The sequence below is a fragment of the Stenella coeruleoalba genome (genome assembly GCF_951394435.1).
Source record: "Stenella coeruleoalba genome assembly, chromosome: 16".
Classification (NCBI taxonomy): domain Eukaryota; kingdom Metazoa; phylum Chordata; class Mammalia; order Artiodactyla; family Delphinidae; genus Stenella; species Stenella coeruleoalba.
Window position 1 is genome coordinate 22,355,589 of NC_137162.1, and position 14,851 is coordinate 22,370,439.

The 14,851-nt window shown below is 40.0% G+C and overlaps 1 protein-coding gene across 5 annotated transcripts in view; it reads left to right on the top strand.

Annotated features, from left to right (window-relative positions):
- The window catches only part of SORCS1 (sortilin related VPS10 domain containing receptor 1), a 552,802-nt gene that overhangs the window by 468,247 nt on the left and 69,704 nt on the right, over positions 1–14,851 (top strand). For all 5 annotated transcript variants that reach the window (XM_079901008.1, XM_079901005.1, XM_079901009.1 and 2 more), the window contains one exon: positions 2,823–2,994. In XM_079901008.1, coding sequence (XP_079757134.1) covers positions 2,823–2,994 — 172 coding nt within the window. The remainder of the gene's footprint in view (positions 1–2,822; positions 2,995–14,851) is intronic.

The window sequence follows — 14,851 nt, forward strand, 5'->3', positions numbered from 1 at the left end:
AACAAATGCTGGAGAGGGTGTGGGGAAAAGGGAACCCTCTTGCACTGTTGGTGGGAATGTAAATTGATACAGCCACTATGGAGAACAGTATGGAGGTTCCTTAAAAAACTAAAAATTGGGGCTTCCCTGGTGGCGCAGTGGTTGAGAGTCCGCCTGCCGATGCAGGGGACGCTGGTTCGTGCCCCTGTCTGGGAAGATCCCACATGCCGTGGAGCGGCTAGGCCTGTGAGCCATGGCCGCTGAGCCTGCGCGTCCCTAGCCTGTGCTCCGCAACAGGAGAGGCCACAACAGTGAGAGACCCGTGTACCCAAAAAAAAAAAAAAAACACCTAAAAATTGAATTACCATATGACCCAGCAATCCCACTACTGGGCATATACCCAGAGAAAACCATAATTCAAAAAGAGATATGCACCCCAATGTTCCTTGCAGCACTATTTACAATAGCCAGGTCATGGAAGCAACCTAAATGCCAATTGAAGGACGAATGGATAAAGAAGATGTGGTACATATATACAATGGAATATTACTCAGCCATAAAAAGGAATGAAATTGTGTCATTTGTAGAGACGTGGATAAATCTAGAGACTGTCATACAGAGTGAAGTAAGTCAGAAAGAGAAAAACAAATATCGTACATTAACGCATATATGTGGAACGTAGAAAAATGGTACAGATGAACCGGTTTTCAGGGCAGAAATTGAGACACAGATGTAGAGAGCAAACGTATGGACACCAAGGGGGAAAGCAGCAGGGGGAGTGAGTAGTGGTGTGATGAATTGGGAGATTGAGATTGACATATATACACTAATATATGTAAAATGGATAACTAATAAGAACCTGCTGTATAAAAAAATAAATAAAATTCAAAAAATAAAATAAAGTGTGGGTACGTTTTAGGCAGCTGATAAGGCATACAGGAGGACATGGAAGCAGAAAGAACAAAAGAAAGGAAGTACTTTCAAGAGGGTGGAAAAGAGAAGTTTGGCAGAATGAGCTAGTTGGGAAGAAAGAGTCCAGAAAAGTAAAACAAAGGCTTCTTTCGCAAGATCAGAGGATTTTTGACTTGTCCTAAAGAAAGTGGAATCCATGAAGGTTGTGAACAGGTAGGATAAATAATAATGTTAAATAAAAATAATTGACAGCATTTCATAAGCACTTGCTAATTGTCAGGGGCATTTTAAGTGGTCTGTGTACATTAATCCATTTCATCCTTAGAACTGCCCTGTGAGGTGAGCTTCATATTAATAACTGGCCTCGCAGTGATCCACAGTGTTCAAAGCACTTTCCCAGACAGTATTTAATTTTATTTTCTCAACCTTGCTTTTAGGTAGTCATTCTAGAGATTTAGGGACAGAGGAAGGACTTTGGCTAGATTTGAAGGGGTTGGAAAATAATAGTCTGCAGGCCTGCACACTACCAGATTTTGTAAATAAAGTTTTATTAGAATCCAGATGCAATCATTCTTTCGTGCACTATGTCCACTTTTGTTTTACAACCAAAGAGCTAAATACTTGTGATAAAAACTATATAACCTACAAAGCTAAAACATTTACTCCCTTTTATGTAAAAAGTTTTGTCAACTCCTGGTCTAGAAGAATGGAAAGACCTTGGACTTTGATTGCTTCCATTGTGAGCTCTACCAATAACTTCAAGCAGGTAGACTTGAGAAATCAAATACATGAATACACAAAGCTGTTGCTGTGGACTCCACACAAAAAAAGATCATGAATAGATAACACTGAACCTCAGAAGTCTTAAAGGTTAGTTGTTTAAAACCCACAGATTCTAATTTACTCTGAATCTGATCAATTGTATAGGATAAATTTGTAGGATAATTCTTTTTCTTTTTTCTTCTTATTAAAGCTAAAACAAGAAGAAAAAAGCAAAACAGTTGGAAGGATTTACTTATCTGTTGACTGAAGTCTCCTTAATGTGAGGTTTCAACTGTTTCGGCAGTATAACTCCTCATGAGATATTGACTAAAAACTATCAAATTTAGCCAACTTTCTGCACTGTACCATTAGTACAGCATCTTGTATGGTATCTACTGTTGAGGCATATAATGCGTAAGAATCTGTTCTTTCTCCGAACTACACATTCCTTTGCAATATCTATTACTCATTCTAACCCTTAATTATATAGCCTTTGAAGTATCTCCTAGATTATCCATGTATATCTTTTCAGCTAGATTATAAATTTATTGAGGGCAAGGAAGGACCATGTCTTCTACTGCTGCTATGCATTTCCCACAGCTCCAAAGTGAATTGATTTGATTCATCGATTAACTAAATAAATAAAAGCAGAAAATTAAAATGTTAATAATAGATACAGTGTGTTCGTATGACGATTTGGCTCTCTGTTGGGTACTTTCTATGAATAAACTGTAATCTTCAGAGCAACAGGAAAGGTAGTTATTGATAGCCCTCAAGACTAAGCAGAAGGTTCAGCTTCAAAAGTTGGGAGTGGGGCTTCGCTGGTGGTGCAGTGGTTGAGAATCTGCCTGCCAATGCAGAGGACACAGGTTCGAACCCTGGTCTGGGAAGATCCCACATGTCGCAGAGCACCTGGGCCCGTGAGCCACAACTGCTGAGCCTGCGCATCTGGAGCCTGTGCTCCGCAACAAGAGAGGCCACGACAGTGAGAGGCCCGCACACCGCAATGAAGAGTGGCCCCCGCTCGCCGCAACTAGAGAAAGCCCTCGCACAGAAACGAAGACCCAACACAGCCAAAAATAAATAAATAAAAATTTATTTAAAAAGTTAGGAGTGATCCAAATTATCATGAGCGGGATTACAATTTCACCTTCTTTTTTTCCATTTAGGTATAGAAAGGTGGTTTCCAATAACTGCACTGATGGGGTGAGAGAACAGTACACGGCCAAACCACAGAAGTGCCCAGGGAAGGCCCCGCGGGGGCTCCGGATCGTCACCGCTGATGGAAAGCTGACAGCGGAACAAGGGCACAATGTTACTCTCGTGGTGCAGCTGGAAGAGGTAGGACCGAGGCCCGTCTCCCCTCTACCTTCTAGAGGCAGTGATTTTTCCTAAGGAGTCATGGCTCCCTTTACATGTCTTTTTGTCTTGGTTTACATATATATATATATATTTTTAATTTTAAATTTTGTTTAAAATTTTTATTCTACTTTTAGTTCCTTGGTTTATGTTGTTGTTATCATTTCACTTTCTCTGACACATTTCTTCAATTATTTTAATTTCAATGTAAGTTGTTCTCTCTCTCACTGAATCTCTCACTTGCTGGGCATTCTCTTTGGATTTAACCTTGCCTTGTTGGCACTTTTAGCAAAATGTATTCTCAGAATACCTCAATGATATTCCTGTAATAACTTAACACACATACATACTGAACTAATCTAAAAGCTGCTAATGCTGTCTTCTCTTAACCTGAAGTCTTGGCTTTTCTTTCTAAAGGCAACATGCTGGTCCTACATACAGCATCAAGGCCAATCTAACATAATTGAGTATAATTTCTTTGACAATTAATAGGTTTATTTTTTAATAACACCTCAGGGATATTATAAGCATCAGTTATTATTTGCCAAATTATGATTGTCTGAAATTTATGAGTATTTAGATGGTAGGATAAGATGACATTTATGTTATATATTTTAGAATGTACACAGGTGTGTTTGTCATCTTGTAAATGAGGAAGATGATCTCTAAAGGATAAACACTTTCATAAAATTATCTCAATTATTAAATCAGATATGCTACCTTCAACCATGTTTTCTGAATACCTAAAATATGGCCAACACTGTGCTAGGCCTTGTGAATACAATGGGATTTTAAAAGTTCGTAATGACACCAGGATGAAGATATACAACACTGACTTACCCCATCCTCTTCTGATAGCCCAGTGGCTCTCAGCCTTTAATATGCATAGGAATTACCTGGTGGGCATGTTAAAACAGTTTCCTGGGCTCCATCGCCAAAGATTGATGCAGTAGGTTGAGGTAGGACCCAGGAGTATGCATTTCTAACAAGGTGATAGGTTACGTATCATGCTTCAAGAAAAGAAAAAAAAAAAAAAAAGAAGGAAACAAGGGCAACATCATCAAGAGGGATAGACCAGTCTGAGAGGTTCTAGAGTGTGACTTGAAGGGGAAAAGATGAAGCAGTTAGGATTACATTGTCAGGTTTACTCAAAATACTTAGTATTTTAATCCCTGTAGAAAAAACTGTGAACTAAATGAGTTTGCAACCCTGGCTGTGATGATGCTGTTGCTTTTAGTTCAAGGACCACTTAGAAAACCACTACTCTAACCTAATACTCTTTTCTACTATCCCCTTAATAAGTGCCTTTTAACCATACTCAGTTTTCTAAATACTAATGGTCCCCAAAGTTCTTCAGTTGGAACTAGGAAGAGATGGGCCAATTTAGACCAATTGAAGTTACTTGCATTTCACAGAAATAAATCTATGGGGACTTCTGCCTGAGGCTATGACAGACTAGCTTGCTGCAAACCAGATATTTATGTATTATTTAGAGCAAGAGTGAGAGAGAGAGTGGGAAAGAGAGAGGCAGGCATACACACAGAAGGAGAAAGAGGATTTGAGAAGCTACAGTTCTTTTCTTGAGAGATGGAAAATTCATTGTCATGAGTCTAACATTTTATGCTGTATTTCCCCTCAAGAACCTTGCCAATTCATACATCATACTGCATAAGAGGTCAGATTTTCAGATTCCAAATTTCAGAGATTCTCACCTTTATTTCAGAAGGTGAGGTGAAAAGTGTTGGCTAAACATCTGTTGGTGGACTTACAAGCCTGGGAAGATAGAGGTTGGACTTCAGGGTTACCAAGTCAGCTGGGACTGATGATGTCAAAACACAGAGAGAAGGAAAGCATAGAGAAGTCATAGAATATTCTGTGTCTTTTGTTCCCTTGAGTTATTTGACAATATCTGAGGGATACAGACAAAATAGAAAGTAGTCAGTTAAGAGGATGTGAAGTCAAACATAGGTTTTAGAAGTATTACATTTGGGGGAGATAAAAAATGTGAGGTTAGGAACTATCAAGAGGAAAGCCCTGATGAACGATCCCAGACTAGGTTCTGGAGACTTCTGGAAAGCTCTATGCTAGGAGTAAGGACAAAACAGAATTAGACCAGACTCTCTACACCCTGAAATCACAACTGACATTTGAAGGGCTAGAGTGATTTCCCCCCATTTTAAATGTCTGTCAGAAGCTATAACAAATCCTCCTTAGGAAAATAACATACATCAGAGGCCTTCCTTGTTTTTTGCCTATAAAAGTTGGGGTGTTTAAATAATTACAGATATATCAAGAAACAGGACCAAGAACAGGAACAAAGCAACAGAGGAAAGAACAGTTGCCTGAGATATGATTAATAGGTTTATGAATATGGGATAAGATATAAAATTTAACCCCACAGCAGTCATCAATAGGAGGCAGTAAGCATTTGGAAGTTATAGAAAATAAAGATATCATTACTGATGTTGATCAACATCAGCATGAAGAAATGCCAGTTCACATATAAACTGGAATAGCATCCAACGATAAGCTACTGCTACACACAGAAATGTGAATGAATCTCACAGCTGATATTGAGCTAAAGAAATCAGACTGAAAAAAATGCATATTATGTGAGCCTACTTAATTAATCTGCAAAAAATAGGCAAAACTGATTGATGGTGATAGAAATGAGAATAATTATCACCTTTGAAGGGGGAGTGGAAGGGAGCATTTTGGTGGTATTAGCAATTTTCAATTTCTTGGTGATTAATAAATACATTCACTTTGTAAAATTCAAGTTGTGTATTTAACGATATGCATATTTTTATGTGTACTATATTCCACAAAAAGCTTACTTAAAAATCACTTTAGAAATTCAAATAAAACACTTAGTATTTAGGTCATTAAACAAGAAGGGAAAAGAAAACTGTTAGGGAGGGATTCATTTTCCAGGCCAATCCTATATCCTATGATGAAGGTGAAGGTACCTTTCCCAGAGACATAAGGAACCTCATTATGATACTCAGAAGAACATCATCTTTTGAAGCAGCAGATGTCAATGCTGGAGCAGGATTCAGAATTTAGATTTTTATTTCCTTTTGAAGAATACAGTAGAGCAAGATCTGAAACAAGAAATCAGGCCTGGTCAACTCCAACCTCTGTACAGCCTCCAGGGACAGAGGCCAGGCTCTCATCTGTTCAATGTTGCTTTCCATGTAACCAAGATGATCAGGCGTCTCAAACTTGGCTGGGTGATGTGGGAACAGATTGGGGAATCTGGTTCTAAGATGTGTAAATTCATGCCTTCTGGGCACAAAAAGGGGGAAAAAAATAACGAGTGAGTTCATTCCACACGAATGGGCAAAGCTACAGCAGCAGGGATGAGTCTGCTGCCTGCACCTGTCAGAATTGGCCCCTTGATGCTCTTGCCTCCTAGTACAAAGCACCAAGCCCTAAGGACTGTCCCCATGTCAAGAGGCCCTGGAGACCTCACATTTGATTGTGAGATCCTGTGCTAATGAGTCACAAGCTCGCCTTACAGAAACAACCTCAGTTTCTCTATTAATCTCTGGATTATATACGTAGGCATGGCTGAGGTGTGTGATAAACAGTGCAGAATACAGGACAACAGAGTGTCTCAGAGAAGCTGAGGAGCACTGAAACTCGACACGATAATGGCTCAGATGTCCACCATTGACTGAGCACTAACTATGGTCCAGTCTATGAGTGGTTCATGGCTTGTCTCATTTAGATCCCACTGCAGCCCTATGCGAGTAAGTATTGATATTATCATTATCATTTTATAGATGGCACAGCCGAAGCACAGAAAGACAGAGTAACTCACCTAAGATCACACAGCTACTAAGTCATGGAGCCAGGAGTCAAATCCAGGATCTATGTTCTCCTGCCTTTCTACTGCTTCTCTATGGCGGAAACAACCATTTTCTGGCAAAGAACTTCATGTATTTCCTAAGGCTCTCTAGAGATGCTTGGCAGGAGTAACAAAGATCACGGGTAGAAAGAACAGGCAAAATTACCTACGCCCAAGCCAGTCGGCGCTGTGGCTGCTGCTGTATTCTTAGACATTCGTCAACATGTAAATCAAGAGTTTCCTCCTGGATTTTCTGAGAATATTCATGGCTTGAGATCAGCTTGTTGAAAACCATTTCAGCAAAGAGAGAGGTCAAATCCTCCTCTTTGCAATTTATTGAATGGCTACAGTGTATCTAGTGCTGTTTTATCCACTCTAAAGAATGCTGGAAAACATAGGATATGAACGCAGTACTCAAGGACTTTAACATCCATGTATACCAAACTTCTCCTGAGTCTTAGGTTATGAATTAGGTTATAATATTGCTAAATTCAATTTAAAACCCAAACAAACAAAAACTCCTGACATGTGCTACTGGTAATACATGGGTTCTCTACATCCTCCTTAAAATTTCTATGAGTTCACTTCTCATTTGAATTTGTTGCTCCTGAATTTACTTTGAATAGAGTATCTGATTTACCCCCATACCTAGTGCCAGTTCTTTATAACTATAGGGATATTAATACCATGCTTCTGATTCCCCTAAAGCAGCAAGTCCTCCAGGCGCCAAAGGGACCAAGAAGTCCCTGCTACATTTTGATATGACACCGTAGTGTGATTAATGAGATGTGGGCAGAAGACTCTCCAAGCCAGTACAATATTTTATCATCCTGTGTCTCATGGTTTATTCCTCGTTCAAGTTTCTCCTCTAGACTTATCTTCTGTCTGCGAGGCTAGGTTGGACTGGGGACTGTTGCAACCCCCCCCCCCCGCCTTTCTTTGTCCCCAGTTATTTACATACAAACCCCTCCATGTAGGCTCCATCTCCTATGCGTCTCAACTAAAGCATTAGAGACCTGAGGACTGAACCGTTCCACCAACTAGTTAGATATGTGTGTTTATTTGTTCTTCAACAAATATTTTACTGAGTTCCAATTTTATGTCATGTACTTTTCATGTATGAGTGGACATATTTCAGCTTGTGGAACTACATGTTTTGGGGTTAACTAGGACCTCTGCTGTATCAAGTTTTAAGTAAAAATCTAAACACACAAAATGGAAAATACTAAATATTTTGTATTCATTCAAAACAAAAAGAAAATTAATTTACTTAATTAAATTATAATAATGATCTACATTAGATTATCATAGATATCTATATTACTGATCTATAATAGCAGTCATCCTTTTTTTGGCATCTCAATAAATGATCAATATTATTAAGATAGGAATCATATCCTGCCTGGTTGCAGCTCTAGCATCTCTGCTTACCATGCCTACAATAGTGATAGGAACTCAATAAATGTGTGGATTTGGATAGGCTTCCCCAAGGAGTGTAGAGGTAAAGTCTAAACTTAAAAGGAAAAAGGCTCTTAAAATTTGAATAACATCCCAAACATGTTAAAGTCTTCATCTGAAATCCAAATCCCTTCCTTTAGTCTGTTCTAGTGCATGTCCTAATTCTGACATAAAAATACCAATGAAAACCTTGCTAAAACCAGAGCAAAGAAGAGAACTTCTTACTGACTGAAGATAATCAAAGGCTAAGTACACTGATGCCAACTTGTAACTCCATGTACGATAGGATGTGCGTGAGCCAAAATTTTGCAGATTTGACAAATGCAGGAAATGGAATCCCTTTTTGTAAATAGCATGTGAGCCCACCCCCACATCTAGGTGACACAATGACATCATAACACAAGGCCTTCAAAATCCTACAGCTTGGTTACTCAGAGAACCGCATAATTCTGTTGAAGTTGATGAAAAGCTCCCGTGTCAGGAACCCCATCCCTACTGCTTTGAGGATTCTCTCCAAACTTACCATAATAAAAGAATCTTCATTAGAAGCAACAAGGCAAAGGAGCCAGTCTTGCTTCCATCCCAGACTCACTCATTATGGCAGATCCAAGAACACACACACATGCACACACACACTTACACTCACACTATGCATTTATGCATCACTATTTTCTTAAGGACAAAGAACATTGATCCAGGAACCAACCAAGAAGGGAGAGGAGGAATCCATGAAGTTGTGTTTAAGAAGCCGAACATTTTACATTTACGACACCTGAATTTTAGGAAACCAATCGACAGTGTTTTGCAGTGAGACCCCAGCAATGAGAGGTAGCATCTCTGTCTGAAGATTTGCTTAAGATGGATGTCCTCTGGACCACTAATGAGCACCTAGTGAGTCTATAGACTTTCAATGTGATAACTCGGCTTTCTAGAGAAATCCAACGCAAGAACCTGAAGGCACAGGATGGATGGCAAAGGGCCTAATCAGTCTTAAGAACTCAACAAAACTGATTTGGAAGGCATTCATTTGAGAGGACTGCTAGGCAGAAGTAGTGTCTGCATGTTATGGGAAATAATTAAATCTGTTTTAAATAGCTGTAAGAATAAAGAGATGCAATTCGCTGCATAATTTAAGACTTTTAAATTAAATCTGAAGCAAGGGACTAAAATTAAAAACTTTGATCCGTATGTCATTGTTTTAATACTTCAATTTACATACAAAGACTGGAACTCAATAAGGAAAATTTATGATTATAACTTCTTCTGTGAGATTTAACTCTGAAACGTGAAGGCTGTGTCCTCATTAAATGGATTTCAATGAGCTGTAATTTCACATACATTGAAAGACTTATGGCCACATAAAAGTAACCACAATGTAATAGCACTTCATAAATACTGCAGGATGCTGCCAGCCATCGGATGATAGAGAAGTTGACTTTTGATAATTTTTTTGTGTCTGCGAGACACTTATCTGTTGAATTGATAAAGGAATCTGATCTACTTTTTCATCTGCAGAAAGAGTTGGCATAAAGAGTTAGCAGGAAGTGTTAAGTCCAGGCAGGTGTCACTTTCCAGCCCAGATCCAACTCAGAAGGTTCAGCTGTTTTCTTCTTCCACACAAAGGAATGGGAGCTGATTTCAGTGAGCCATGGAGATTTAAGAGCCTTTCTCATGCATATATAATTCCTTACTCTGTTCAGCTTTATCCTCTTTGACTCTAGCAAGGTAATTGAGCCCTTCGTTTCTTCCCCCTTGTTGCTCCAGATTAAAAAGGAAAGAAGGAAATGAGGCAGGCAATGTAGGTTGTCTTTAAGAGGGCTGATGCCTGAAGTTCAGGTTGTATTCAGGTTAGCAGCTCTCTCTAAAGCTCTACTGTTCTCTCTCCTCAATACTGGTCCACATGCGTTGGTGTATTTCTATTCTTTAGGTTTCAGAGAATAGATGTTTGCAAAGAACTTCAGTCTGCCTTGACAAGCAAAGAGAGATACTTGGCTCGTTACTGAGAGATCCAGTACAGTGAATATCCCAAGGGCAGGAGTCATGAAATGGTCTTCAGTTTGGATTTTCAGTCTTTCAACCTGTCTGCTTCAGGCCCTCCAACACTGGTGTCCACCACCCCTTGAATCAGGGCTTCACCAAACCACACAGTTCTTGCCCAAGTGTGTAACTTCCTCAGGTTTCTGGCTTTGCACTTTGCCATTCATTATTCCATGGCTCTCTGTCTTACCAGCTCATTCCACTGTGTAACCCACCTTTCACGTGCAATGGGAAGTCTCCATCACGTGACAACAGCACTTGGATAAGTTCTGCATCTTCGCCAAAGAGCGGAGATTATTTCAGCAGCCTGGAGGAATGTTGGAATATGTGTGGATGTCCAATAATGCCAATTACAAGAATAATAGAATTATGAAAACGACAGTTTACCTGGCCTAGAAATGACAACTAAGATCATCATCATCTGCCCATCTTTATAACTAAAGAAATTGAGGTCCAATTGTAAAATGCATTTCAAGGGGCATTCAACCAGGTCTTCTAACTCTCAGGTCACCACCTGCCTTCTGTAGGGCACCTCTTCCACATATAGAGATGTGGATTTCTATAGATCTCTGTAAAGTCACTTACATCTCATAACAACTTAATAACTTGGAAAAGTGATGAAGTGACATCCAGGGCAAGAAATCAAATGTCCATTTCATAGACAGGATCTCATGACTCAATTAAGTCCACCAAGTGATGCTGGGTATAAAAATTCTGAAAGCTATTTAAAATGTTGACAGCAGAGCATAAAACAGTGTAATAATTTCAGTATTGCCATTGTTATTGTGTGTGTGTGTGTGTGTGTGTGTGTGTGCACGTGTGTGCACGCGCACACACGTTATCATTGGTTAATATGGTATTCACCAGTGTAGCAATGTGATCTCTGGTTGGTATGATTATGAGCAGTTTGAATTTTCTTCTGCAAATTTTATACATGTTCTATAGTTTTCTCGAAGAATTCATCATGGCTTTTCTCTCTTTGTTTTTTCTTTCTTCTAATAAGGTCAACATATTTCTATTACATATTTTAGTAATAGGAGAAACTCATTGTAGGTTTATTCCTAAAGGAATCTTCCTACTACTCTTTCTTTCAAAATGTAACTTGTTCTTATGGCATACCTGAATGTTTACTTTTAGAGTGATTTTTTTTTAAGTCATTCAAAAACATTTATACAATTTACGTCATTGGGCAGCCCCATAGCTTTCCTGCCAAAGGCTGCTGGGGTGATTCCTGAAGACACCATATAGTGGTAACAGTATAGCAACGCCCTTTACCACCTAAAAAGGGTTTTGAAAGCACAATGGATCAAGGTTCTGACCTCTCGGTACCACAACGTCCAGATGGAGTAAGGAGGCCTTTGCTTATGGTCATTTGTCTACTTACACAAGTGTTCCTCCTGACTCATGGTGTTCTGTTCCATGCTAAGCCAGACAAGTACAGAAGACATAAAAATGAAATTTGGAAATTTGCTGTTCATTTAAACACATGGTGCTACAGCTTATTTGTAAGTGAAGGATTAAACCATTTTGTGATGTTCTAATAGGAAATTCTTTGTCTGAGCATTAGATCCAGAAGTATTTGGATATTTAGTTAGGCAAGTTCCAAGGATCATAGTCCTCAAAGAAGGGTCAAGCCATCTGTATTTCATGAGCGTGAAGGCGAAATATGCATCCAATCAAATTATTTGGTGGGTCCATAGCCTGGTCTTCCTGGCATCACTGGCCTTGTCAGACCTGAGTTTTCTGGTGAAATCATAAAACCCCATTGACTACCCTCCTTACCGTTGTGATGTTCTCCCTTCAGGTCAAAGCATCCAAGTTTACTGTTGCCTTTGCTCCCAGAGAAGCCTGAGGTCTGCATATCTGGAGAGATGCCTGTGCTATTGAAAAGCATCTCTGAATAGGCAAGGGAAGGAGGTTGAGTCTATATTTTGCAATTGTGCCGATATCTAGATATCTTGGGATTATGTCCAGAGCACAGTTTTGAAACTGAATAGAAGCACATAGGGAATGCTTCAAACCAGACAGCCAGGAAACACTCCCAGCTGATCTGGTGCAGCAGCCTCAGCATTCAGCAATAGTAGTACCTCTTGGAAGGGATGCTAGGAGAGCTAGGAGCAGAAGATGGGGCATGTGCAACTGCCTTTTATCATAGACTGGTGTTATCCTGTGCTGGAAGGACTCGGTTGACCACTATAAAATGGCAGTTCCAACATAGTGTCAGCAGTGGATTCCTGTTTACAGCCATCTCACTCTTTGTCAAACACTCATATCATCAGAGGTCTTCATAAATGCACTTTGTAGCTTCCATGGTGTTTTCTAGAGTGTGGAGTATTACACCGGCCTCCTCTCACATCACTATTTAATGAAGAATTTGATCTGTGCTGGCATTCCTCTAAAGGGTTTTAGTTACTGAGGCTTACAAACGCTCTCTGGTTTTACATATCAGTCAATCCATTCTTCAGCATCCATCTGGGAATGAGCACATGGAATACTTTGAGTGTCCTCTGAACAAGAGGTAGTAGTGATGAATGTGGAGTTAAGAAGAGCTTGGTTCAAACTAATCTTGTGACTCTAGGCAAATTTTAACAGTCTTTTAGGTCTGAGTCTTTTAGGGATGAAGATTCAATGAGGGAGAGACCTTCAAGATGGTGGAGGAGTAAGACGTGGAGATCACCTTCCTCCCCACAAACACATCAGAAATACATCTACATATGGAACAACTCCTACAGAACACCTACTGAATCCTGGCAGAAGACCTCAGACTTCCCAAAAGGCAAGAAACTCCCCATATACCTGGCCGTGTGACTGACAGGGTCTTGGTGCTCAGGCCAGGTGTCAGGTCTGTGCCTCTGAGGTGGGAGAGCTGAGTTCAGGACATTAGTTCACCAGAGACCTCCCGGCTCCATGTAATATCAAATGGTGAAAGTTCTCCCAAAGATCTCTATCTCAACACTAAGACCCAGCTCCACTCAATGACCAGCAAGCTACAGTGCTGGACACCCTATGCCAAACAACTAACAAGACAGGAACACAACCCCATCCATTAGCAGAGAGGCTGTCTAAAATCGTACTAAGTTCACAGACACCCCAAAACACACCACCAGATGTGGTCCTGCCCACCAGAAAGACAAGATCCAGCCTCATCCACCAGAACACAGGCACCAGTCCCCTCCACCAGGAAGCCTACACAACCCACTGAACCAACCTTAGCCACTGGGGACAGACACCAAAAACAACAGGAACTACAAAAATGCAGGCTGTGAAAAGGAGACCCCAAAAACAGTAAGTTAAGCAAAATGAGAAGACAGAGAAACACACAGCAGATGAAGGAGCAAGGTAAAAACCCACCAGACCAAACAAATGAAGAGGAAATAGGCAGTCTACCTGAAAAAGAAGTCAGAGTAATGATAGTAAAGATGATCCAAAGTCTTGGAAATGGAATGGAGAAAATATAAGAAATGTTTAAAAAGGACCTAGAGGAACTAAAGAGCAAACAAACAGTGATGAACAACACAATAAATGAAATTAAAAATTGGCTAGAAGGAATCAATAGCAGAATAACTGAGGCAGAAGAATGGATAAGTGACCTGGAAGATAAAATCGTGCAAATAACTACCACAGAGCAGAATAAAGAGAAAACAATGAAAAGAATTGAGGACAGTCTCAGAGACCTCTGGGACAACATTAAACGCACCAACATTCGAATTATAGGGGTCCCAGAAGAAGAAGAGAAAAAGAAAGGGAATGAGAAAATAGTTGAAGACATTATAGTTGAAAACTTCCCTAATATGGGACAGGGAATAGTCAGTCAAGTTCAGGAAGCACAGAGAGTCTCATACAGGATAAATCCAAGGAGAAACACGCCAAGGCACATATTGATCAAACTATCAAAAATTAAATACAAAGAAAAAATATTAAAAGCAGCAAAGGAAAAACAACAAATAACATACAAGGGAATCCCCATAAAGTTAACAGCTGATCTTTCAGCAGAAACTCTGCAAGCCAGAACGGAGTGGCAGGATATATTGAAAGTGATGAAAGGGAAAAACCTACAAACAAGATTACTCTACCCAGCAAGGATCTCGTTCAGATTCGATGGAGTAACTAAAACCTTTACAGACAAACAAAAGCTAAGAGAATTCAGCACCACCAAACCAGCTTTACAAAAAATGCTGAAAGAACTTCCTAGGCAGGAAACACAAGAGAAGGAGAAGACCTACAATAAGAAACCCAAAACAGGGCTTCCCTGGTGGTGCAGTGGTTGAGAGTCCACCTGCCGAAGCAGGGGACACGGGTTCGTGCCCCAGTCTGGGAAGATCCCAAATGCCATGGAGCGGCTGGGCCTGTGAGCCATGGCTGCTGAGCCTGCGCGTCTGGGGTCTGTGCTACGCAACGGGAGAGGCCACAACAGTGAGAGGCCCGCGTACCGCAAAAAAAAAAAAAAAAAAAAAAAATAGCACACCCAAAACAATTAAGAAAATGGTAATA